Source organism: Netta rufina (assembly GCF_964035555.1).
Source record: "Netta rufina genome assembly, chromosome: 12".
NCBI classification, from domain to species: Eukaryota; Metazoa; Chordata; class Aves; order Anseriformes; family Anatidae; genus Netta; species Netta rufina.
Genome location: NC_140135.1, coordinates 7,417,825 through 7,441,932, shown reverse-complemented (window position 1 = coordinate 7,441,932; position 24,108 = coordinate 7,417,825). Strand labels below are relative to the sequence as shown.

Genomic DNA, 24,108 nt, shown 5'->3' with positions numbered 1-24,108 from the left:
AGAGCACAGCCCTCCCCAAAGTTAGCCAGCAGTACTGAAAGATCTCCAGCCAGAACGTGCTGCAAGAAAACAGGCACTTCTGCAGGCTTCTTTGTTGTTGGTAAGCGGGAAAAGCTTAGAGAGGCACACAGCACGCTCCCCTTTCAAAACCAGTAATGCACATGTGCAGGAAGAAGACATTTAAGTTAGAAGAATCTGATTTTATTGGTGCAAACATTAGAATTCTAGGTGATGGGAAATATTAACAAGTGCTCAGAGCAAGTTCTCCAAGATGAAGGGGTACACACAGTCAGCAAGAACCTGCTGCCCTACTCCTATTGCAGCAATTAAATTCTGGAGCTCAGTCTTCGTGGATGTTGAAAAGCTTTGCTACTTCATTGAGATCAGCATGCTCCTCCCCATCTTTGATGATCTGGAAGAAGGAAGCTTGCATTAAAACCTGTATATGCTATAAAAAAAAAACAGCACTGCAAGCCCTACACAGTCACCCAGCCAATGCCACACATTTTAGATCCTCTCTAAAAGCCTCCTGGTGACAATATATTGTCTGTGACAATAACTGGAGAGTGATCTCCCTGTCCTTATCTTAACCCTTGAGCCATTTTTTCATTACATTTTCTCCCCCTCTCCCTTTGAGGAGGGGGAGTGAGAGAGCAGCTGTGTTGGAGTTTGGCTGCCCAGTAGGATAAAACCACCACCACCACATGACAACAGTATTTACTACAGCCAAATTGAAATGTAGCAATATCTGTCTACAACACAGACTTCACCAGCTTCTTTGTGAAGATCTTAATGGGACACGGTGTCAAAGACCTTCCTGAAGTCCACGAAGACCATATCCACTGCTCTGCTTTCATCTGCCAGACTTGACATTTCATTACAGAAGTTTATCTGCATTCAGTCAGTCTCATTTCGCTTCATTTGGCAGATTGATTTTTCGACAAGCGAATCCCAGATCTAAGCAAGCTGAAAGCAACAGTCCCCCTGTTCAGCATACTAGTCCTGTACTAACCTTGCGAGCTATAGGCATCCTGTTGAAGATATTCCATAACACAATTCCCACCACAACTTTGTCCCTGAGGTAGAAAACGACACCTTTGCCATAATCTTCTCCTTCCTTTGGAACATGAGGCGTTGGTGAAGCACTTGGAGAAGTGGGAACTTCTGAAGCTTCTGCTTCGGTTTCACTTTCCGATCGGATACCTGTCCCTAATGTAAAGATGTCACGTCAAAGAACCAGAGCAGAAAAAGGCAGCTGCTCTCTACCTGCGGTGATAAAGGCAGGCTAAAGAGAAGGCTTCTCTAAGAGACTGAGGGGTGTTTTTCTTTGACTTGACGCCAGCAAAAGTTAGGATTCTTTAACACAATCATGAAGCAATCCTAACACAAAGCATAACGCTGACAACTCCTGGCTTCCGTCACCAAACACGCTGTAGACTCACCGAACGGTTTGGGTTGGAAGAGGCCTTCAAGATGGTTTGGGTTGGAAGAGGCCTTAATTCTGAACCCCTGTCACGGGCAAGGACATGAGATGCACTACATCAGGTTGCTCAAATTCCCATCCAGCCTGACCTTGAGCGCTTCCAGGGAGAGGGCATCCACAACTGCCTTTGACAACTCTGTCCAGGTATCTAGCCATCATTGTAAGTAATTTATTCTTTCTATCATCTAAATCTACTCTCTCCTAGTTTAAAACTGTTACTTCTTTTTGTATCACTACACACCCTGGTAAAGAATCTCTTCCCCATCTTTCTTGTAGTCCCCCTTTAAGTAGCTTTCTGGGCTGCAGGCACACATTGCTAGCTCATGCCAAGTATTTCATCCACCAATACCCCCCTAAGTCCTTCTCCACACGGTTGCTCTCAATCCATGCATCACCCTATCTGTACTGATGTTTGGGATTGCCCCAACCCTTACAGGATCTTAGATTGGGACCTTGAACAGTCTCCTTCTTGCAGACTGTATATGCAAAATAAATATGCTTAGATTTGCACAATTTCTTTTGTGCATACCCTGACGAGTTTATTGCTGTGGAGGAAATTAATCTTGACTGGGAAAATAAAGTGTTTAATCTGGTAAATTAGTTACATGATGTGGTCTTGGTGAACACTGTTTTAATCATGTTTTAACATTAAAACCAGCATTCAAAGCTTGGTCTAGAAAAGAAGCTTACAGACGATGTGTCTTAGAGTGCTCTGCCATGAGATCAGACTGACTGTTGCCACTACACAGAACAAGACACAAAAACCTGCATGCACACAAACAGCTCCCAAGGAAGGCTGTACACCTACCTGATTGCTCCGTTGCAGATTTTGGTGTGTCCTTTGCTGTTGCTTTAGCAAAAACCCCTACTGTTGGTAAAGTACTGTCAACAAGTCCAATGGCTTCATAACCTACATCAGGGCCCAGATCGCTCCTAGGAATGAACAACAACAAAAAAAAAAAGTCATTTATAGGATTAGCATTACAAATGTAGGGCAAGTCTAACCCAAGCCCTAATGACAGTGTCATGCAGGAGGGATCATGGCACACACACTGACTAACACCACCTCTGATGCACATGTAGTGTGTTTATGTGGCAAGGTTTCGGTATGGGGTGGAGGGCATAGGGGAGGCTTCTGTGAGAAGAATCCAGAAGCTGCCCAATGTTAGATAAGGGCCCCGCCGCTGGCCAGAGCTGAGCCAATAAGAGATGTTGTTTGCACCTCTGTGAGAGCATATTTAAGAAAGGGGAAAAAACTGCTGAGGAACAGCAGCTGGGAGAGAGAGGAGTGAGGATGAGCCCTGCAGACCCCACGGTCCGTGAAGGAGTGGGAGGTGCTCCAGGCACCGGAGTAGAAGTCCCCTGTGGCCTGTGGTGAGGGCCATGGTGGAGCAGGCTGTGCCCCTGCAGCCCGTGGAGGAGACCACAGTGGAGCAGGTGGATGTGGCCTAGAGGAGGCTGCGACCTGTGGAGAACCCCTGCTGGAGCAGATTCCAGGCTGGACCTGTAGCCCATGGAAAAGAGCCCATGCAAGGCGTTTTTGGTTTCTTTCCTTTGTTTCTCACTTCTCTAGCTTGTTAGTAATAATAGATCTTCCCATCTTCCTACTGTTTTGCCTGTCATAATAATTGTTGAGCAATCCTTATGTCAACCCTTAATCCCTTTTCATTGTATTTTCTCCCTCTTTCTCTTCGAGGAGGGGGAGTGAGAGCGGCTGTGATGGAGCTTGGCTGCCCACCTGAGTAAAACCACCACAGCATACATCAGTGTGAAAGAAGTAATCAAGATAGAGCAAATCTAAGGTCACCAGTTTCAGAAGAAACCAGCTTAGCGAATAAAAACTTAAAAACTACTCCTTTGGAGGAAATTTAACTAATTCCAAGAGCTGTGTATCTTGACCCTTTAGAAAAATTAAACATCTGACCTCAGGATATGGATATGAACACTGGTAGACAGTTACTTGCCTGTAATTACTAGTTGTACTAAATTGTAATTAGTCATAAGTACTTGCACTAAATTGTAATTAGTCATAAGTACTTGCAGAAGTCTTCCGTGTTGCTTGCTAAGTACTAATGTCACTTGAGACAAGGTCAAGGCAGAAGCAAGTATTCCTCCAGGTTCCACTTAAGGCCATTTGACTAAGTTTCTGGCACGTTTGTTTTATAACCACTAGACTTAGCAGCACAGACAATTATTTAGTGCATATTTGAGAGAGTGCATTTAAAGAAGATTGAAGAGAACTGCATGTTGCTTTAACACCTCCTTGAACTGGGCACCAGCTGAATTTGAATGTGCTTATAGTAGTCGATTCAGCCGTAGTTTGGGACTTAGTAAGCACAGTCTGTCAGAAGTGTTCCCAACTATGCTGAGGACAAAGATGCATTACACAAAACAATATGGGTATCTCTGTATGTGCATGTCTAAATTACTGGTCATAAATCTCAAATACAGACTGGGGAGAATGAAAGAAATACCAACAACATGCCAGCCAACCGTACAAGGAACCCAGCTCAGCTGTAGCTTCACTGCAGTCAGAAAACAGAACGTTTACAAGGCATATCTTGTCATAGCTCCTACAACATGGCCAAATAAGAAATACCAAAAGAAGAACTGAACATTACCAGAACATGGACTGATGCCAGTAGGGCTTTGCAGCTCCCGTCATGTTTTCTCCAGCTAGTCTTCCACTCACAACAGCATGATCGTGGTGCTCTACACGTCTCCTACCTAGTTTGATATCATAGAAGCAGGCAGCATCCCCAGCCTTAAAGAGAGATTCATTCAGTGAGGACTGAACACAGACATCAAAAACTCAAACTAATGCACAAAAGAAAAAAGGCATTGGGAGGAGAACCAACTCAAATAATGAACTGAGTTTTCCTAACAACCCAACTCAGACCTGCTCCCGCTCCCCAAGGTGCAGAAGCTCCACCTTCTCAACATTTTTCACTGATCTTCAGAAAATTAAGACAGTATCAAGTACGCGTTTTTCAGAGGAGCCAGAGTCATGACTCCCACCAAAAAGACTCTAAATACTCCCATGAAACAGCGTAATTTGTGCTACATTTTAATTTACCCCAACTCCTCTTATACAGAACAAATATTCAAAAATACACATTCATTACCACAGTAACAAAACATGCTGTAGTGCATGAACAGGCTCCAAGGCTGCTGGCAGGGTATGCACTACAAGTGGCCTCACTAACTTGCTGTTATTCACTTAATTGAGGTACGTCAAACCCCACAATTCTGTGTGTTTTGACTGCATCAGCTTAACTAGCAGACAGAAAACTCCTCCACATACTCACCACCCAGATATTGGAGCGTGCCTGCAGCTCTGCATTGACCCGGAATCCTCCAAAGTCAGAATCCACCTCCAGACCAGCAGATTTCGCTAATTCCACATTAGGCTCCAGCCCTACTGCAGCCACAATGTGATCAGTCTCCACCTGTTTGAGAATTTATAATTACTATTATAATTCTCTCAGTGGCCTCTCTGCAAACTTACCCACCCTTTGCATTTAAATTTACCTTTCGGCCATCTTTTAGTTTAATCACCAGTCGATTTCCAGAGACAGAGACAGACTTGACCACGGCGTTAGGCATAACATTAACACCCTCTGGAAACAAACGTAAGAAATGTAATTACTTGCTCAGCAATAGTCTTCATGTGAAGCAGATGTCCTTAGTGCAAACTAAGATGGAGGCAGTGCAAGAACCAGCTTAGGAACCGAGAGGGAGACTACCTTATCTTTACTGAAGCACAAGGAGAAAGAAATCCAGACAATAAGTCAGAAAGAGCTAATTAAATGACAGTTGAAAGTATATCTCATATGATGGCAAAGTCACATCCAGAAGAACTCCCTAAGACAGGTTCTCAGGCCATAAGGATATTTAATTACCTACTGTTCTGTTACAGCCAGACCCAGAGGTTCTACAAGGAAAGCTTCCACAAGGAGAAGAAAGTAAATCGGACCCATCAGTTACTGGGTCCTGTAGCTTGCAGCCCCAGTTTCCCTCCTTCCTCTGTCCCCACTCTACTGATCAATCCAGAGGAACAGATTCTGCAGTACATATAGGAAATGGGGAAAAAAAAGGTGTCTCAGATCTTACAGATCAATTTAACACTACACTAAAGGTGAATGCATAAGGCATGGGGCTACACAATCCTTCTCTCAAACTGATTCTAGGCCAACTAGATTAGGCTGTAAGAAGGAAAATTACAATAGGCTTAGAGCAACTCAGAACTTGCAAGCTGTATTGGCAGTAGGGATCACTCTCTGTAGTGATATTCCAGGTGTATCACTGGCATCACCATGCATATTTGTTTGTCCTTGCCAGACGAACAACTAAGAAGTGAGAGCCCTGGCAGCTCTGTGCTACCCAAACTGCTCAAGGGCAAGCCTGAAACACAACTTGTTCTGTTCTGCACTTGGGCCGCCTTGCAACAGACCCAGTTTTCCTGAGACTCCACAGGCTGAACAAGCAGAGATCTGTGTTGTACAAAGAAGAGTTACACAATAGCCACTGATCTAAGCATCACAGCTCAGCCACTTGCAGAGGAGGAGCACTAAGACACAGCTTTACCTCTTCTGACTTTCTCTGTGGTCCAGTTGCTCAGATATTCAGGCAAGATTTTGCCCATATTGCCATTTTCTGGAAACAGCTGAATCACCTCCAGGCCTCTGGTTCGCGCTGAGAGGAAAGCAAAGAGCAGACTTCTTACATCTCATCAATAAAGAGCAGTAACACAGATTTCAGGACACAAGCTTCACTTTGCTTTACACAAGGAGCTTGGCAGAGGTCTCCAAAACTGGGAGTTCTGGCCCCCACATTTTCCAGAGGAATCAAAAAGTGACCATCCACTTTGTCACATACACCTGAAAATTCTAGGATAACAGACAGCAAACTTCAAAGTAAAATGCTTAACATCTTGGTTTCTTATTGAAATCCTGCAGAAATTAACAGTAAAAGTTTATTCAGAAAGCTGTAGGCATTTGACAATTAAAAAAAAAAAAAAAAAAAGTTCAGTGTTCAGTTTGAAGTAATTTTACGATGCCTTTTAGTATGAGAGCACAAATATATTACTTTTTACAGGGTGGAATGACTTCGCGACATGCACTGGTCTGCAAAGCTTACAGAAAGCCCAACTTACAAAAACATTTGTAGTCAGGGTCTGCTTGACAGCTAATGAGAGAATTGAAAACCAGGCCAGCCCATATAGCCAACAAAAGGCACGTGCATTAAGGTTATTTCAGACAAATCACAAATCCGTGTGAAAATTCAGCAGCTGGGGAATAAAAAGGAAGCTTAAAATATCAGGCTGCTTGCACTCAGTGTCTGTCACTTCTGTAAAGGTGCCAGATAAAGCAAGCTGCCTGCAGAGGCACACTTACCTCTTCTTCCCAGAGCACAGGCCAGCTCACTACCAAGAAAGCCACCACCAATAACTGTGATGGATTTGACTTGTCTTGAAATCTTCTCCAGACTTTTGAAGTCCTCGACCTGAAAGATGTATTCCCATTTCAAATATCCTCAAATAGGAAAGGCAGCAGGGTAAATTCTTCAGTTTCTCCCTTTGAAATAAGAGTAGCCCTCTCCTCAGCTTAGAAAACGGAAGAAGCACATTTCCCTTGTTCCTCTATCATACAAAGAAAAACAACCTCTGGCTTCCCAGTCTTGGTGCAAACTTTTCCCTGTCCAGACAGCCTCAGATTCCTGAGTTTCCCCCCCCAGCTGTCTAGAGAAAATTAGAAGGAAATTTCCAGACACAAATGATCTGAAGTACACGCAGTATTGTAAGCACACCACAGATCATAACACAACTTTCCTGTGCCACAGTTGATCAAACCAAACCTGACAACAACTAGACCACAGTGCAAGTCCAGCACAGAGCAGCAAGATTCCATGGGACTCATAGGTACCTTAAAGGAGGCTGTAGCGAGGTGGGGGTTGGTCGATTCTCCCACGTGCCTGGTGACAGGACGAGGGGGAATGGGCTAAAGTTGCGCCAGGGGAGGTTTAGGTTGGATATTAGGAAGAACTTCTTTAATGAAAGGGTTGTGAGGCATTGGAATGGGCTGCCCAGGGAAGTGGTGGAGTCACCATCCCTAGAGGTCTTTAAAAGCTGTTTCGATGTTGAACTTAGTGATATGGTTTAGTGGAGGACTTGTTAGTGTTAGGTCAGAGTTTGGACTCTGTGATCTTGGAGGTCTCTTCCAACCTAGACGATTCTGTAATTCTTATTATTCACAGAATCACAGAATTTTCTAGGTTGGAAGAGACCTCAAGGTCATCGAGTCCAACCTCCAACCTAATGCTAACAGTCCCCACTAAACCATATCCCTAAGCTCTACATCTAAACGTCTTTTGAAGACTTCCAGGGATGGTGACTCCACCACTTCCCTGGGCAGCCTGTTCCAGTGCCTCACAACCCTTTCAGTGAAGAAGTTCTTCCTAACATCTAACCTAAAACTCCCCTGGCTCAACTTAAGCCCATTCCCCCTCGTCCTGTCACCAGGCACGTGGGAGAACAGGCCAACCCCCACCTCGCTACAGCCTCCCTTGAGGTACCTGTAGAGAGCGATAAGGTCGCCCCTGAGCCTCCTCTTCTCCAGGCTGAACAAGCCCAGCTCCCTCAGCCGCTCCTCGTAGGACTTGTTCTCCAGGCCCCTCACCAGCTTCGTCGCCCTTCTCTGCATCCGCTCAAGCACCTCGATGTCCTTCTTGTAGCGAGGGGCCCAAAACTGAACACAGTACTCGAGGTGCGGCCTCACCAGAGCTGAGTACAGGGGGACGATCACCTCCCTAGCCCTGCTGGTCACGCTGTTCCTGATACAAGCCAGGATGCCGTTGGCCTTCTTGGCTACCTGAGCACACTGCTGGCTCATATTCAGCTGACTATCCACCATCACTCCCAGGTCCTTCTCTGCCAGGCAGCTCTCCAACCATTCCTCTCCCAGCCTGTAGCTCTGCTTGGGGTTATTGCGCCCCAGGTGCAGGACCCGGCACTTGGCCTTGTTGAACTTCATGCAGTTGACCTCAGCCCATCGGTGCAGCCTATCCAGATCCTCCTGCAGAGCTTTCCTACCCTCAAGCAGATTCATTCCCTGAACTAGACTGAGGAGAAACCTGTATATCTGTTCTAAACCCCACATTTTCAAGAAACATGGAGCTTGTCAAGAAAAAGAATCTCTACTGTGAAAACAGAAGTCCACCAACCAACTTCTGTGTCTTTTATTCACTTTCTCCCAAGGCACAGGACGAAGGTGAAGAAATGCCATGAAGAAGACACATGCATTAGTTTATAAGCTCATCAGAAAACTACCCAAGCCAATCCCAGAGCTAACACAAACACTCGACTTCATACTCCACTAAAAATTCAACATATGAGAGCAATTTCTGTTCCGTTTCAGACTAAAGGCTGACCTCTTACCCATATGATGCTGAAATACGGCATACACTTATTCAGGAGCGGTGTCAGGCTGGAGCACTAACCTAACTTACACCATCTGATCATTGTCCTGAAGGCACACGATGCTTACAGTCCAAACTGACTTGCAGTCTTAGATGAAAATCATAGATCTAATACTGCTCATGCGTTTAAAAATGCTTGGAAGGTACAACAAAGCCATACAGGAAAGAGACTAAAACCAACACCATAACACAGCTCTCAGGCCTGAGGTAAGGGCGAAGGTGGTGTCTGAGACTCTTAACTTGTTCACCCACCCAGAGAAAGGAATACACAGCAAACACACTCCTGTTTTTATCAGCTGAGGGAAGCTGCTGCCATGGCAAGGCTGTCCTAGACCCAAAGCAGAAGAGTGAACAAGCTGAAAATCATGGTAGTGGTTTTAATTTCTTCAACCTCACCACAGGACTACCAGAGACTGGAGCTTACCTTTCGGAAGAGTGTCAGCCTTTGCTGGACATCTTTTCCTGCTCTTTCAATGGCGGGCAGATTCCTTGGGGAACCACCTGAAGGGGAGGGTATAAATAGAAAGATAGACTAGTGACTGCTGGCCCTGTCACTGTTTATCTAGTCAATGCAGAGCTAACTTCAGTCTGGACTGTGATTTTCAAGCTGTTACAGTATGTTCTATTCACTGTTGTGCTCCGGGTTTTTACCATGAAAGATTTCCTGTGCAAGCAGCAGGTGACCCAAGTAACACAGAAGAAAAATAAATAGAAATCCAATGCTATACACTTCGTTCCACTAACTGGAGACAGTCAGTCCCACTCCATAGGGCTGCAGAACTGCTAGGGGTAGATGCTAGAGCAGTGTTCTGCCAAGGTAAAAGTTGGTTCTCCTTGCTACTGCCACAGGCAGGATTTGAAAGTGTTGAGCTATACAGGAGTTCCTTTACCCAGCTGCTGGGGAAGTCACCTTTTCCTCCTTTCCTACTGATTTTCAGAGTAAAACTTTGAACGTCCCAGAGAAGCTGGCTCATGCAAGGTAAGTGAAAAACCCCATGGCACATTTGTTGGTCTGACTGTCCTTCATGTGACTGCTCGGCGAAGAGTTTGATACGCATGGCAGGAACTTCCTTGCCAAGTAAATGTCACTGAAATAAAAAGCCTGACACAACACAGAGTAAGGAGGAGATGAGAACAAAACACACACAAAAAACCCTTACCGGTGGCAATCAAACATTTATCATAGGATATCTGGGAACCATCACTGAGTTTCACCATGTTGCCTCTAACATCCATATGCACAACCTGCAAAATTAAACAAGCAGGAGAGCTCAGGCTTCCACCCACTGTAATTCCATCCATTTGAGTTAAAATTGCACAGACTACTGATTAGAAAACTTGTAACATTCTCCCACCTTTAAGTGGCTACTATTTTTCTACTGGGAGGCAGAAGGGGGAGGGCGGGGCAGGCAGGGAAGGGAGAAGACTGGAAGGAGAAATTCAAAATGCTTCTTTTGGCAGCAATAACAGATCGGGCCGATCTTCCCAGGATCTGAATCTAGAAGTGATTCAGCAGTAAGAAGACTGAAATCACTGAAGTCTTATTTTAGCAATATACAGAAAATTGAGGAGACAAATATAGTAGAAGCCTCACCATGAATTCTTTTTCACCTTTCTGCTGCCTCTGTACAATGCTCATGTTATGATCCGCAACTCAGATGACACTCTACTCTCTTTACCTCTCCTTCTAGTTGATACATAGCCTAGTTCCAATTTTGCCACACCTTGTTTGTAAACTGTATAAATTCTCATCCCATGCACATACTCCAATCTCATCCTTCCTGCTTCAACTTCCCTCAGATCACTACTATTTTTCATAGCTTTTCCTGCTTTCAAGCTTCACACATGCTGTTCTTAAGATTAGGGTAGTCCCAGATTCACTGTATAAATTTTTCACATTTTTCATATTCACCTTCTCAGCCAACCCCCCACAAGGGTTTACAGCTGTTACTTTTAAGCTTAGACCATGGGTTTTGCTTGGGAAGAGCTGTATGATGATAGAACAACAGCTAGTGATGCACTCACCTTCTTGCCACAGAGAACTGCTACTCCACCATTTTCTACAAAAGGCAGATCGCGAGCAGGCACATAGAATGACGGCGGCTGGAAATATATGCTGAAAAAAGCTCAATTATCAAATGAGTTCCAGTTTCTCTCTGACACCAGCTATCTGGAAATTACCAATGATATGAAGACAACTCTGTGCACCTGTAACAAGCTCCAGAATTTATTTATTTTTAAAAACTAGCAGCTTCACACTGTTAAGTTCATGTATTTACTTCAGTAAGGGTTTATATCATAAATGTCACAAGGATCCAGTGGGATCCTAGGTTCCTAGAGCTCTGCTCTGAACTGTGAAGCTATACCCTCACCTATACCACTAACTTATTTCACAGGATTTCTCCCAGCAGCATATGATTAAGGGAATCACAGCAAGTTTCAAGTGATGTTTAGCACTAAGCTAACACAACGTACTAAGCAGCACATAACTGCCACCTCTGGAACATCTCAGCATCTCTGAGAAGCCCCTTTCCACATGCCTGCAGCCTCTTATTGTGGAGTCTCTTGGACTCCACAACTCAGATGGTCCAATGCAAAATATCACACAGGTTCTGCCCACAACATGCAACGATCTGTTCCTTCTTCAGTCACTCTACTGACAATGAACACATCCATGCACAACCCAGGGCTCTCTTCATCACAGGGAAACATGAAGTCTACTCAGTGATCTGTTTAAACAGCATTGCTGCTGTGTTCCTCAGAGCTCTCCAGTAGCTCTCTCACAAGAACGCTTTTATCCTCATAAACACTTTCATAAACACTCTTCTTCGTCTTTGCTAAGTGACATACCTCCTCTCCTTGCCATTCCACTGTTTGAATCGCAGAGTCTCCGTCACATTTGGATCATCTGAGAACCACAGTTCTTTGGAAAGGGGTGGACGCATGTAGGGCAATGCAGGATCTTCAGACACAATCAGCACCTTTAATTGGTCATTAAACTTATCAGTTGAACTGATGCAGGCAATGCCAACACACACAAGGGCTCCGAAGCAAGCATGGTATTCAGCCATCCACCCAACTCTGCTCTAGAACAGGGCATCTCTTACCCGGGCACCAGGGTCACGAGCCCGAATGGACCGGGCAGCAGCAAAAGCAGCAGTTCCTCCACCGATTAGCAGGAAAGGAACATGAGATGGGACCTCAGGGTGAGCTTCTGGAGCTGCAGGTGACATATTAGACATTTTACTACAAATACAACATGAAAAACTGCCCAGCAGCAAAGAACAGAGTACACCACCAGACATCTTTCACATACAAATTTCCTTTGTCAGACTGCCCTTCAAATACTTTCTCCTCCCTTCCCTTCCAGCCCAATATAGTTCCCATGAACCATGCTGCTGCTTCACTAAAAGCAGGCTCCCCACATAACTCAAACTGGCATATTTTATCAAACAGTTTTTCTAAGCTAGATCTGCACAGCTGAGCTCAATGACTACTGAGAGTTTTAGAACAGGCCAGCAGCACAGCTTACATCATTTAGCTCATCTGTTATAAATCTACTTTTCTCTGGTTTAAGAGTTTGGGAGGAGTAAGAACGATCTACATAGCAAGTTTGAATACTAACATTTGGACAGCCTGTTAAATGCTTGTCCAGCAGACTCTCAAAGAGTTTCATTTTACTAACTGATCTATTTAAGAATGCTGCTTATGTTTGCACAGCTCAGTGAAGAGGCTGCAAAGTCAAGACCCCCAAAGTTTGTTTCTGGCATTGAACATGCAATTTCAGAAGCTTCAGATATCATCAGGACATTCTCTGTAGAGCATACTCAGGATAATGAAAACATGCTCAGCCTCTACTTTGGCCAAATATTGTACTAGAAATCCAACAGTCAGGTTTTATAGTAAATCTGTTGAGTTAGCAAGAGAGACAGCCAAAAAAAGTATTCAGGAGAAAAGACCTCAGAATTCTACATGACAGGGTTGCCATTCAAATCAGGAACCAACGTCAAAATTATTTGGGAAATACAATCTGCTGAGTGTTTGATCTAGCTACATTTCCTCAACACCTTTATGGACATAAATCAAGACCAAAACTCTGCATTGGACAATCAGTTTATAAGAAAACAAAATTCTCAAAACCATACCAGAAATCCTAAGGTATATTATTCTTTAATTGCATTCCAAAAGGAGTCCAGCTTTTGAATTCCTACCAGAATACCTTTCCCCTCACACACAGGTACTGTTTCTAAACAACATGCAGCTAAATTGTATGTAGGAATAAGTCAAACATTACCATTAAGACCTCACCTGCTGAGCCCTGAGAAGCAGCACCTGTATGTGAAAAAAAAAAAAGTCGACACTGACTTAATGCAACAAAACACAATCTAACAAGGATAACTTTAGGAAGCTGCAGTTCAGAGCTGATTCAAGACCACGTTATTAACAGACTCATCACCATAAAGGGGCAGAGACTCCAGAAACATTGACTTACAGACCTCTGCTTCAACACCTAACCTCTCACTCTCTTTTCCAGCCTCAACCCCGATAAACATGCTTTATCCTCTTCTTCAGACCAAAGCAATTAATTTGCTGTCCTGTTTCCAGGATAATATGTTGGTTTCATAACCAAGTGACATAGAACATGCTATTTTTTACGACCTGAAGCCACTCTTACTATGAAATACACCGTTCTTTGGCCCAACAGCTTAGACAGGGCCACACAGTCTGCCAGGCATCAAGAGCTTCACTAATTGTCCAGATTCCTCCATTTATACATGGCCCAAGCATGGTACTCCTTGCAGCCCCAGCCTACTATGCATGGAATAGGGACATGGCACAGCACTGAGGGTTTAGTGTTGGCAGACCATACTGTTCCCTTGGAATGTCTTTGCCAGACCAGGTAAGGGTGAAAACCCAAAGCAGGACCTTTTCTCCTTTCATCATGAAAGGTGTAAACTGCAGAAAGAAACCCCGAGAGACACACTACTTTTATCTGTAGGGATGTGTGTAAGGATACTTCATCTGTAACATAGAAGTTATGCATCAGGGGAAGCCAGCACCACATTCCATGCTGAGAAGACAAGTGAATTCACAAAAAAAACAAAACAAAACAAAACAAAACAAAAAAAAAAACAAACACAAAAAAACAGAATGCACTAAGAAGCATCAATGCTGTGAAGGCACAATTTATGCTAATCTGTGGTCTGAGAAGGGCTCTGTTCTATTTGTTTTAGGAGTCTCAAGTTAAGAGCTTATGGAAAATAAATCTAAACACAGAAATAACAAGCTAGTACCCACCAGGAGATGATGCATTTTCTTGGGATCGTGCTGTTATTGTTGTGACACGGCTGGTGAAACGCTCTTTGTTTTCTCTTAACGTTTTGTACACCTAGAGATAGACAAGAAAACACCTTGTACATGTTACAGCATCAAGGCATCATTCAGCTTCCCGCACCTGTAAACTTCTGTTTTGGATTATTAAATGTTGAAAAGTTTATTGTAAGGCAACTTTTCCCTTAAGAACTACATTGTTTCAGAACAATAAATCTGTAAAATTATTTGTCAATGTCCCTTGAAATTATTTGAGGCCAGGGAGCACAAGGATGGCTTAACTGAAGTAAATAACTAACTTGGTATGGCATTAAGGTACCCTCCCTCCACCCACTCACCCAATAAAAACACATTTATTTAAGCATCTTACATAAGCTCCTGCCCCTGTGACTGTTCCTCCTACAATTAAGTAGAACAGTAGGTTGCTGCCAGCTTTGCCAGGAACACCTGAAGACATTAGTGATCTAGAAGGGTATCTTAGATGATGACACTGCAAAACTGTAGGTGAAGACAGGCAATGAGAGAAAAGAGAGGGAAAGTGCTGAGTATTAAGAAGAACTCTTGATTAAACAGATCTTGGGAGAAAGAGAGTATGTTTTCAGTTACCTTGTCTGTCAAAAATGAAACAAAAAAGAAAAAAAAAAAAAAGAAACATTGGTGCTACAGGTAGACATATACTTATGTACATATACTTACAGTTTTGGACTCAGAAGATAAAGACCTCTTAATTATTTAAGTCATCTTTCATGTTCAAAACAAAAGGTCTGGCTCAGATGAAGCACTGATTTTCCAGTGTGGACTAGGGGAAGGAGCTGGGAACACACGTCTCTCAAGACTATCTAATAATGTTTCCCTTATTACAAGTAACAAAGATTTTACTTTTTTAGCTTTTAGCAGATGATGAGTGGAGTTTAAATTAAATGTGTATATATATATATATATATATATAGTGACAGGTCACAGCTGCCCATGGTTTCTGGCCCTTCTCCAGAATTTTTACCCCAACCTTCTTTCCAGCTAGACAATAACCACAGATGTTCACACCACTAAAATGCTGTTCTATTTCACAAAGAAGCTTTTCACACTCAGAGGTGAATCTCCTCCTGAATGACAGAGCAAAGCTTCTTCTCCTTTCAAGTCCATCAAGAAATTTAATTGGCTTCTTAATCAGTTTTTCCTATAGCTGCTGTCTTCAGCTCAGGCAAGACTGCTGCTGCTACTCAGTATGAGTTGGCAGATGGAAGAAGCACAAAAGGACAATAAGGGCACATGAAGGAATATTTAATAGGAAAACATACTTTTCCTCCATGCACTGTTTTGAAATTCTATTTATTTCTCAGAAGTCTTCTGCACGGGGAAATTTCATTAGGAGAAAAATCACAACTCATAACTTTTAAATAAATATGATCTTCAAAGAGGAAAAAATCTTAACAAAGATTTGTATAATGTAATCTTAGGGCCTGTCCCCTTCTAGGTAATGCTTTCACTCTTCAGCTGTCGGGGGATGTGTTTTACTCTCTAGGTTAGGCTGGAAAGGTTTACTCTTTGGAATCTTCGAGTCAGACATAAACGTGTGCTTCTCAACACTGTGTTGATTTGGTATACTTACACAAGCTAAACACTAATGTTCTGAATTGAAATCTGTCAAATAAAGGTTTGTTTTGGTATTAGCAGCATATACCATCAAATTCTCACCGAACCATATGCTACTGTCACATACAAAACAACAGACAGAGCTGTAGTTAGTAAAAATGTGTGCCTTTATAATTAATAAAAACAAAAAACCACCACCACCACCACAAAAGTAAGTTAATTTCCAGATAGTTCAGTTAGCTCCCCTCTATCAAGTTGACCAAAGGAAGAAATAGCTAGAAAGATAAAAAGCTAAGGAAAGTTAGCTGAAATACAACAAGCACTTGATAGTAGAGCATAGCTTTTTTCTATGAACTACCTTTCTACTTACATATACACCCGCTCCTAACGTTGACAAGCCCATAATAAGGGCAAAAACAGAACTACTGCCTTTGCCCCCAGGCACATCAGAGCTAGCCACTTGTCTGCTCATCTGTAGTCCTATGGGCACATTCCAGCGCTGCAACAAGTTGCCTAAGGAATACAATTTATTAGACAAAAACATAAAAAGATTGTCAATACAGAGTTGTGTTTTAAAATTAGAGCCCAAGTCATTTCTGAAAATTAGTAAATAAGCTATTTGTTTGAAAAGCACAGTATCATGTCACCGCAGTGATTTATTCTATGCCAGAACAGCTACAAGACTGCTCCAGGCACCTGTGGATACCACAAATACAAGCAAGATCAAAAACTACTACAAGCCAATTAATAGCAAGACCATCTGCAGTGAAGATCCACGGACTACCTCCTGCTGAAGGAGCCTTCCAGCCACGTATCACTGGGAGAGTACATCAGAGATATGTGCATACTGTGCATTTGCTTTTCTTACTCCCTGCTCTTCTGTCAGGAGCAGGTGCTGGTCTAAAGAATCATTTTCTCATATTCAGCCAGAACTTGCTGCAGTTTGTACCCATTGCCTCTTGTCCTCTCGCTGGGCTCCACTGAAAAGAGTCTGGCCCATCCTCTTGATACCCTCCCTTTGGGTATTTGCACACGCTTACAAGATCCCCTCTGTCTTCTCCAAGCTAAACAGGCCCAGCTCTCTCAGCCTCTCCTCGCATGAGAGATGCTCCAGTCCCCTCATCATCTTCATAGCCCTCCACTGGACTTGCTCCAGGAGCTCCCTGTCCCTTTGGTACTGGGGAGCCCAGAACTGGACACAGGACTCCAGGTGAGGCCTCACCAGGGCTGGCTGGATGGGCAGGATCCCCTCCCTCGGCCTGCTCACAGCACTCTTCTGAATGCACCCAGGAGACCGATGGCCACAAGGGCATAGTGCTGGCTCACGGTTAACGTGCTGTCCACCAGGACTCCCAGGTCCTTCCCTGCAGGGCTGCTTTCCAGCAGGTCAGCTACCAAGCTGTACAGGTGCAGGGGGTTATTCTGCTGCAGGACTCAGCACTTGCCTTTGTTCAACTCCATGAAGTTCCTCGCTGCCCAAGGCTTCAGCCTGCCCAGGTCTCTCTGGCTGGCAGCACAGCCCACACCGTATCGGACACTCCTCCCAGTTTTGTGTCATCTGCAAACCAGCTGAGGGCGCGCTCAGCTCCACCGTCCAGGTCATTGATGGATAAGCTGAACAGGACTGGGCCCAGTACGGCCCCGCTGGGGGACACCGCTGGCTGCAGGCCTCCAGCCAGACTGAGCGCTGCTGATCACAGCCCTCCAAGCTCTGCCCTGAAGCCACTGCTCCAACACCGAGACACTAACATAGCCACGTTAGGACAAGCAGTAGGTACGGTTATACCAACAAAAAGCCAATTTGCCACCAGTTTCCTGAGGAACAGTACCACCGGGAGGAGGCTTTTGCTGATAGCAAAGGCATCCCAAACGAAGGGCAGCAGCAAGGGCTGCCAATCCAAATGCAGCCCAGTAAACCTTACAAGCAAGACAACAAGCACATCTACTTGAACAGCCACATACCGTTTTATTTTAGGCTGAAGTATGAGATTGAACTTCAGTATTTCAATTAGACCTTTACCAGCGTCACAGCGACGGCTGAGCACTGCTTTAACACCGCCGGCCAGCTGTGCCCGGGCTTCTCTGCAGAACACGTTCCCCCTGACACAGAAAGCAACTTCTGCCTACTTCAGTGCTCGTAACACACAAACCGCTACACCCGCTTCATTTCCTCGCATATATCAGCGAGACAAAGCCACAAACGAAGCTCTGAGCATCCAAATGGATGCGAGTAAACCAACCCCAGCTACACTACGGCTTCCTGGAACAGTCCTTGGGAACTAATGCACCTCAGCAGCTCCCTTGGGGCACGCCAGCCCCGCAGGCGCCGCTCGCAGCTCCAGCACCACATTTATTTTATTTTATTTTTTTTCCTGACAGGGCTCGCAGCGCCCACCTCGCGCCGCTTCCCCTGCCGCAACCCTTTATCTTCCCAACGCCTCCCTGCGCGGCAGCACCGAGCAGCTCTCCCCTCCCACCCCACCTTCCCGGAGCAGCCCCCTCACGCCTCAGCTCCCCCCGCTCACCTGCGGCGGGGCCGAGGGGCCGCAGCGGCCGCCGCGCCCCGAGGGCTGCCAGGCGGCAGCACAACATGGCGCCCGCCGCCTCGCCGCCAGCCGGCCCCGAGCAGCCGCCCCGACCCCCGCCGCCCCCACGGCGCACGCGCGGCCGCCCGGCTCCCCATTGGCCGCCGCCGCCTCCCCCCCTTCCCGCGCGCCCGCTCCGCGCCGCCGCCGCCATGTTGCGGCCGCTCCGCCGCCGCTTCAGCGTCCCGCAGCCGCCGCTCCGCCGCTCCTCCTCCTCCGCCGCCTCCGCCTCAGGGCCCGGCCACCGCTGCCGCCCACTGCTGCTGTCGACGCCCATCTTCTACGCCAACGGGCCTCCGCACCTCGGGCACCTCTACTCCGCGCTGCTGGCCGACGCGCTGCACCGCCAGCGAGGGCTTCGCGGCGCCGGGCCCGGCCGCTTCTCCACAGGTGAGCCTTGGCCCTAACCTCCCGCTGCCGGCTCCTCACGGGGCTCCCCTGAGGTGCCCGGTCGCCGCGGCTCCCCCCCTCCACCGTGTGTGTCCCCTCACGGCCCTGTGGTGTTTCAGGTACCGACGAGCACGGGCTGAAGATCCAGCAGGCCGCGGCTGCGGCAGGGACGTCGCCCCCGGAGCTCTGCGCCCGCGTTTCGGCTCTGTTCCGCCAGGCCTTGACCCAGGCAGCGGTCTCCTTCACGGATTTCATCCGCACCAGCGAGCCCCGCCACCAGCGAGCCGTGTGTCACTTCTGGGGTGCCCTGCAGGAGCGTGGGGCGCTCTACAAAGGGTCTTACGAGGGCTGGTACTGCACTCCAGATGAATGCTTCCTGCCCGAAAGCCAGCTCGCTGAGCGTACGGACAGCCAGGGGCGCACGTACAAGGTGTCTTTGGAGACTGGCCATGAGGTAACCATAGTGCATCTGCATAAGCACTGCATAACTGTCTGGTACTTTGTTCTAGGAAAATCTGAGGACATTTAGTGCTTCCCGTGGGCTTTGTAATTCGTGTCAGTTGAGATTTGCCTATGCCTCAAAGAATGTCTCTCTGCTGCGTCTTATAGCCGTGTATGGCTGCATAAGGGAGAGATACCAATGGGATTCTAAACCCCAAGTGAATTTTAAATTTCAGCCATGTGGCAGGCATGTGGATTCACCTACTGCTGAGTTTCACAGGCCATTGGCTTGGAAACAATGTTTTAAAGCAGTGATGAAAGATGTTAGATGTGAGGAAGGATAAAGCTGTTTATAACTGAGCTGTTTGTGTTGCCCAGATTTTCAGATGACCTAGTTAGTGAGGCAGTTTCATTTGGCCTCTAGATATTTTTAATTAGTCATGTGTCATTACACGGGGTTTGGACCTAAATTAAACGCAATAAGAGTACCTGCCTGTGGTCTAGTCTCACAATTGAATGGTGCAGCCAGGAGTATGGGACCTAGAGTGTCTCTGCCACTGCAATTTCTATAAGGTATCAGGAACATGATTTAATACAATTGTGGCAGATAATAATGCTTCAGAGCTAAGCGGAGGTTATGCTCCTCTGATATTTGTACTAGATTGGAGCATGTGAGCATTGGTTCACACAGAAAGGGGTATGTTATGAAATAATCTCTTGTTAAAGCACCTAGTGTAGTTGGGGCCAGGAGGGAGAATGAGTTTTCAGGCAAACAAATCATTTCTTAGATCTAAAATACAGGCAGCAGGCTTCCACACCCTGAGAACAAGCTCCCTGTACCTATGAAGAGATCATCAAGGGGATGGAGCCAGGTTCTTCCAGTGGTACATGACAGGAGGGTGGAAGAGAATGGTCATAGGCTGAAACCAGAGGTTCAGACTGGGTTTAAGGAGAAGCTTTTTCCCCATGAGGACAGTAGAACAGGCTGCCCGGGAAGGTTCTGTGACCTCCATCCGTGGAGGTTTTCAGGATGCACAGGTGACTTCTGGAAGTAGGAGGCTGAACTACCCCATGCTCCTCAGACCAGGGCTGGATGGAAGATGACAGGGAATATCAGCTCTGTGCACAGTGCTACTCCTGGGCAGTGCTGAGAGCTGATACCCCAGAGTTGAAGAAGCTTATGGAAAATGATAAAGAATTCAGAATTAAAAAAAAAAAAAGTTTGTGTAACTTGTTTATGATTTATGCAGGGAATAATATGTCTTTTGGGGTAACCTTTTAATGAAGTAAGCAAAGGTAGTAGCAGCTACAGACTGAAATTAGATAAACTGAAGTGCAACATACCACTAGGGTGGTGTGTTCTTTACTGGTCATATTGAGAGTGAGGCGCTTTTTGGCTCAGCCAAAAATTGTTGGATTCAGTGCTAGAAAATTAAACTCTCCTGCATGATGCTGTCTTATTTTAGAGCCTTAGTCAGCTTTAAAAAATAAGAATCCTGACCTTCCCACAGATCTCTTGAGTATCTTTACACAATTCACTTGTATCTTAGGTACCCACAAAGTTGTCATTGTTTCAGCTATGTTACATAATTTAAATCTGTGAGAGAAGAGCTGTCAGTACTTAGACATAATTATAGGCTAAAGTTGGCAACTAAAATGCATTAAATCTTAAATGGAGGAAAAAGAGTAGAAGCACCTAGGAGAAAAGCAAGAGCACCCACCAGGAATGTTATTTTGTCTTTTTATGATTTTCTACCGTAATTGCAAAACTACATTTCTAAGAAAGTGCATTCTTGTCTCCGTTATTCTTGCCTGAAGACACACGAAGGCGGCTTGTAGAAAGGTATTCCTTCCCTGGGGGCATGAGGATCCTTCAAAGCAGAGTCCCGGGTGCCTCAGTTCTTGGGTGTTGCTTTTGGGGAACCTCGGGAGGTGGTGTCTTTGGAGAGGAGGTCCCTCTAGGCATAGAACTATACCAGGGGTTTACGTGGTAGGGAGCACACCCAAACACAAAGGGAGCATGTGACAAAATCCCCGCTGAGAGTGCTGTGTGCAAATGGTAAAACCATTTGCAGCGTATTTGGACTGTAATTCTTTTCTCTCCTGTTTTTTTCAGGTGCACTGGACCAAAGAGGAGAATTACATGTTCAGGCTCTCTGCGTTCCGGGACCCATTGCAGAAGTGGCTCTGTGACAACCCTCGTGCCGTTTTTCCCGACCCTTTCTACCAGCATGTGCTTCACTGGCTGGGAGACGACTTGCCAGACTTGTCTGTCTCTCGTGAGAGAAGCCGGTTGCAGTGGGGTATCCCTGTCCCCGGTGACTCCACGCAAACCATTTATGTGTGGGTAGATGCCTTGGTGAACTACCTGAGTGTTGTGGGCTACCCTGAGACGCATGGCGAGTGGTGGCCCGCTGCGCACCACGTCGTGGGCAAGGACATCCTCAAGTTCCACGCTGTCTACTGGCCAGCGCTGCTGATGGCAGCGGGGCTGCCACCCCCCGAGCAAATTCTTGTGCACTCCCACTGGACTGTCCGTGGGCAGAAGATGTCCAAAAGCCTGGGCAACGTGATCGACCCTTCCGCTTGCATTGGACAGTACACGGTAGATGGATTTCGGTACTTCCTGCTAAGGCAGGGTGTACCCGAGCGGGATTGTGACTATTATGATGAGAAGGTTGTTAAGGTACTGAATTCAGAACTGGCAGATGCGCTTGGGGGACTTCTGAATCGGTCAACAGCCCTTAGCATTAACCCCAGCAACACTTACCCTTATTTCTCAGAGTCTTGTTTCCCAAAGATCTTGGATTACAGGGAGACAAAAGCCTTGGGTAGGGCTTCTGCTGAAGACTATGAGTTTGTGGTGTCTGTGGCTTCTCTGCCGCTGCAGGTGGCTAGCTATTTTGAAGATTTCCAGATCTACAAGGCTTTAGAATGCATTGCCCTGTGTGTAAGGCAGACCAATGGTTTCTTCCAGAGACACAGGCCTTGGAAACTCAACAGAAATCACCCTGCAGAGAAGCTGTGGCTTGACACCATCATCCATGTTACACTGGAATGCCTGCGGGTCTTTGGGACTCTCCTGCAGCCAGTGATCCCATGCACTGCAGACAAGTTGCTTTCCAGGCTGGCTGTTGAGCCGGAAGAGAGAGGTCTCTCAAATTTGACGTTTCTTCCACGTTACAATGGGAAGCCGTGTCCCTTTGAGGGGAGACAGCTTGGACCTGACACTGGTGTCTTATTTCACAGACTCGAGAAGTCAAGTCAGCATCAGATAGAGAACAAGAGGCTATAGTCTCTCACAAATAGCTTTTGTAAATAACAGCCTCCAGGAATGCCCAGAAAATGTGATCTATATTGGAGCATGTCCCTCCCATCTCTTGGTGGTAAAGCAAATTAGATAAAACAAAACTGAGCAAGGCTGCGCTGCCCCCCTCTGGTCCTTTGTAGGTGATTGCCAGAGGCATCTGCCTGAACTGGTGTGGTTGTACGCAGCTGGGCAGCTGAGCTCCACCACAACTCTGCTCTCACTCCCCCTTCTCAAAGGGAAATGGGGAGGAAATATGAAAAGGGCTCAAGGGTTGAGATAAGGAGATGGAGATCACTCAACAATTATTGTCACAGGCAAAACAGACTCATCAGAGGGAGAAACTAAAAACGCCTTCCTCCCATCCACCCTCTTCTACCTCCCCCCAAATGGCACAGGGGAATGGGAGCTGTGGTCAGTCCCGAACACTTTGTCTATGCCACTCTTTCAGTCGCTCACTTTGTAGAATCACAGAATGGCCCTAGTTGGAGGGGACCTGAAATCATCTAATTCCAACCTCCCTGCTACAGGCAGGAGTGCCACTCACTAGGTCAGGTACCCCAATGCCCCATCCAGCCTGACCTTGAACACTTCCAGGGATAGGGCATCCACAGCTTCTCTGGGCAACCTGTTCCAGTGCCTCACTAACCTTAGAGTGAAGAATTTCCTCTTAATATCTAATCTGAATCTATCCCCTTCTAGTTTAAGACCATCATTCCCCCTTGTTCTATATTTATCTGCCTCAGTAAAGAGTCCTTACCCATCCTTTTTATAGGACCCTGCTGAGTATTGAAAGGCCTCAGTGAGGTCTTGGAGCATTCTCCAGGCTGAACATCCCCAGCTCTCAGCCTTTCTTCATAGAAGAAGTGCTCTAACCCTCTGATTATCTTTGTAGCCCTCTGGACTCACTCTAACAGGTCGACATCTTTCTTGTGCTGGGGACCCCTGTCCTGGATGCAGTACTCCAGGTGAGGCCTCACAAAGGCCTCCTCCAGGCCACATACACCTGCTCCACTGGGGGCTCTTCCACGGGCAGCAGCGTGGAGATCTGCTCCATGTGGGACCCATGGGCTGCAGGGGGACAGCCTGCGCCACCAGGGACCTCTCCACAGGCCTCGGGAACTGCTGCTGTGTGCCTGGAGCGCCTCCTGCTGCATTCACCTTGGTATTTGCAGGGCTGTTTCTCACTCCTCTCTCCCAGCTGCTGTGGTGCAGCAGTTTTTTTTTTTTTTTTTTTTTTTTTTCCCCCTTTCTTAAATCTGCTGTCACAGAGGCAAACACGATGTCACATATTTACTTGGCTCTGGGCAGCGGTGGGTCCATTTGGAGATGACTGGAGCTGGCTCTTAGCTGACACGGGGCAGCTTCTGGAGTCTTCTCTCAAAGGTTACTCCTGCAGCCCCCTCACTACCAAAGCTTTGCCATGTAAATCTAATGCAATGGGGAAGCAGACACACTCAAACTACCTGTATCAGCTGGGCTGACAGCTAGGAAGGTTTCTG

The 24,108-nt window shown here is 46.1% G+C and overlaps 2 protein-coding genes across 4 annotated transcripts; one reads left to right on the top strand and one right to left on the bottom strand.

The window, feature by feature from the left end:
* Positions 1 to 185: 185 nt before the first annotated feature.
* Positions 186 to 18,526, bottom strand: AIFM1 (apoptosis inducing factor mitochondria associated 1). Of its 3 annotated transcripts, none has more exons than XM_084294163.1 (17): positions 18,409 to 18,526; positions 14,661 to 14,788; positions 14,258 to 14,348; positions 13,268 to 13,291; positions 12,067 to 12,179; positions 11,810 to 11,940; positions 10,985 to 11,075; positions 10,120 to 10,204; positions 9,384 to 9,460; positions 6,880 to 6,988; positions 6,071 to 6,178; positions 5,015 to 5,103; positions 4,792 to 4,932; positions 4,105 to 4,247; positions 2,292 to 2,416; positions 1,013 to 1,209; positions 186 to 412 (listed from the first exon to the last, which is right to left on the bottom strand). In XM_084294163.1, exons 1-17 carry the CDS (start codon positions 18,473 to 18,475, stop codon positions 341 to 343), a joined length of 1,791 nt encoding a protein of 596 aa, XP_084150289.1. In that variant the 5' UTR covers positions 18,476 to 18,526; the 3' UTR covers positions 186 to 340. The 3 variants fall into 3 exon arrangements, with proteins under 3 accessions (XP_084150289.1, XP_084150288.1, XP_084150290.1); XM_084294162.1 differs by lacking the exon at positions 14,661 to 14,788 and adding an exon at positions 16,254 to 16,396 and having other exon boundaries at positions 18,409 to 18,500; XM_084294164.1 differs by lacking the exon at positions 18,409 to 18,526 and adding an exon at positions 16,254 to 16,383.
* On the top strand, positions 18,474 to 23,787 carry MARS2 (methionyl-tRNA synthetase 2, mitochondrial; the record flags this gene model as incomplete). Its single annotated transcript, XM_084294254.1, has 3 exons — positions 18,474 to 18,858; positions 18,978 to 19,312; positions 21,416 to 23,787. 3 exons carry the CDS (start codon positions 18,474 to 18,476, stop codon positions 22,592 to 22,594), a joined length of 1,899 nt encoding a protein of 632 aa, XP_084150380.1. The 3' UTR covers positions 22,595 to 23,787.
* Between the last annotated feature and the right edge of the window lie 321 nt (positions 23,788 to 24,108).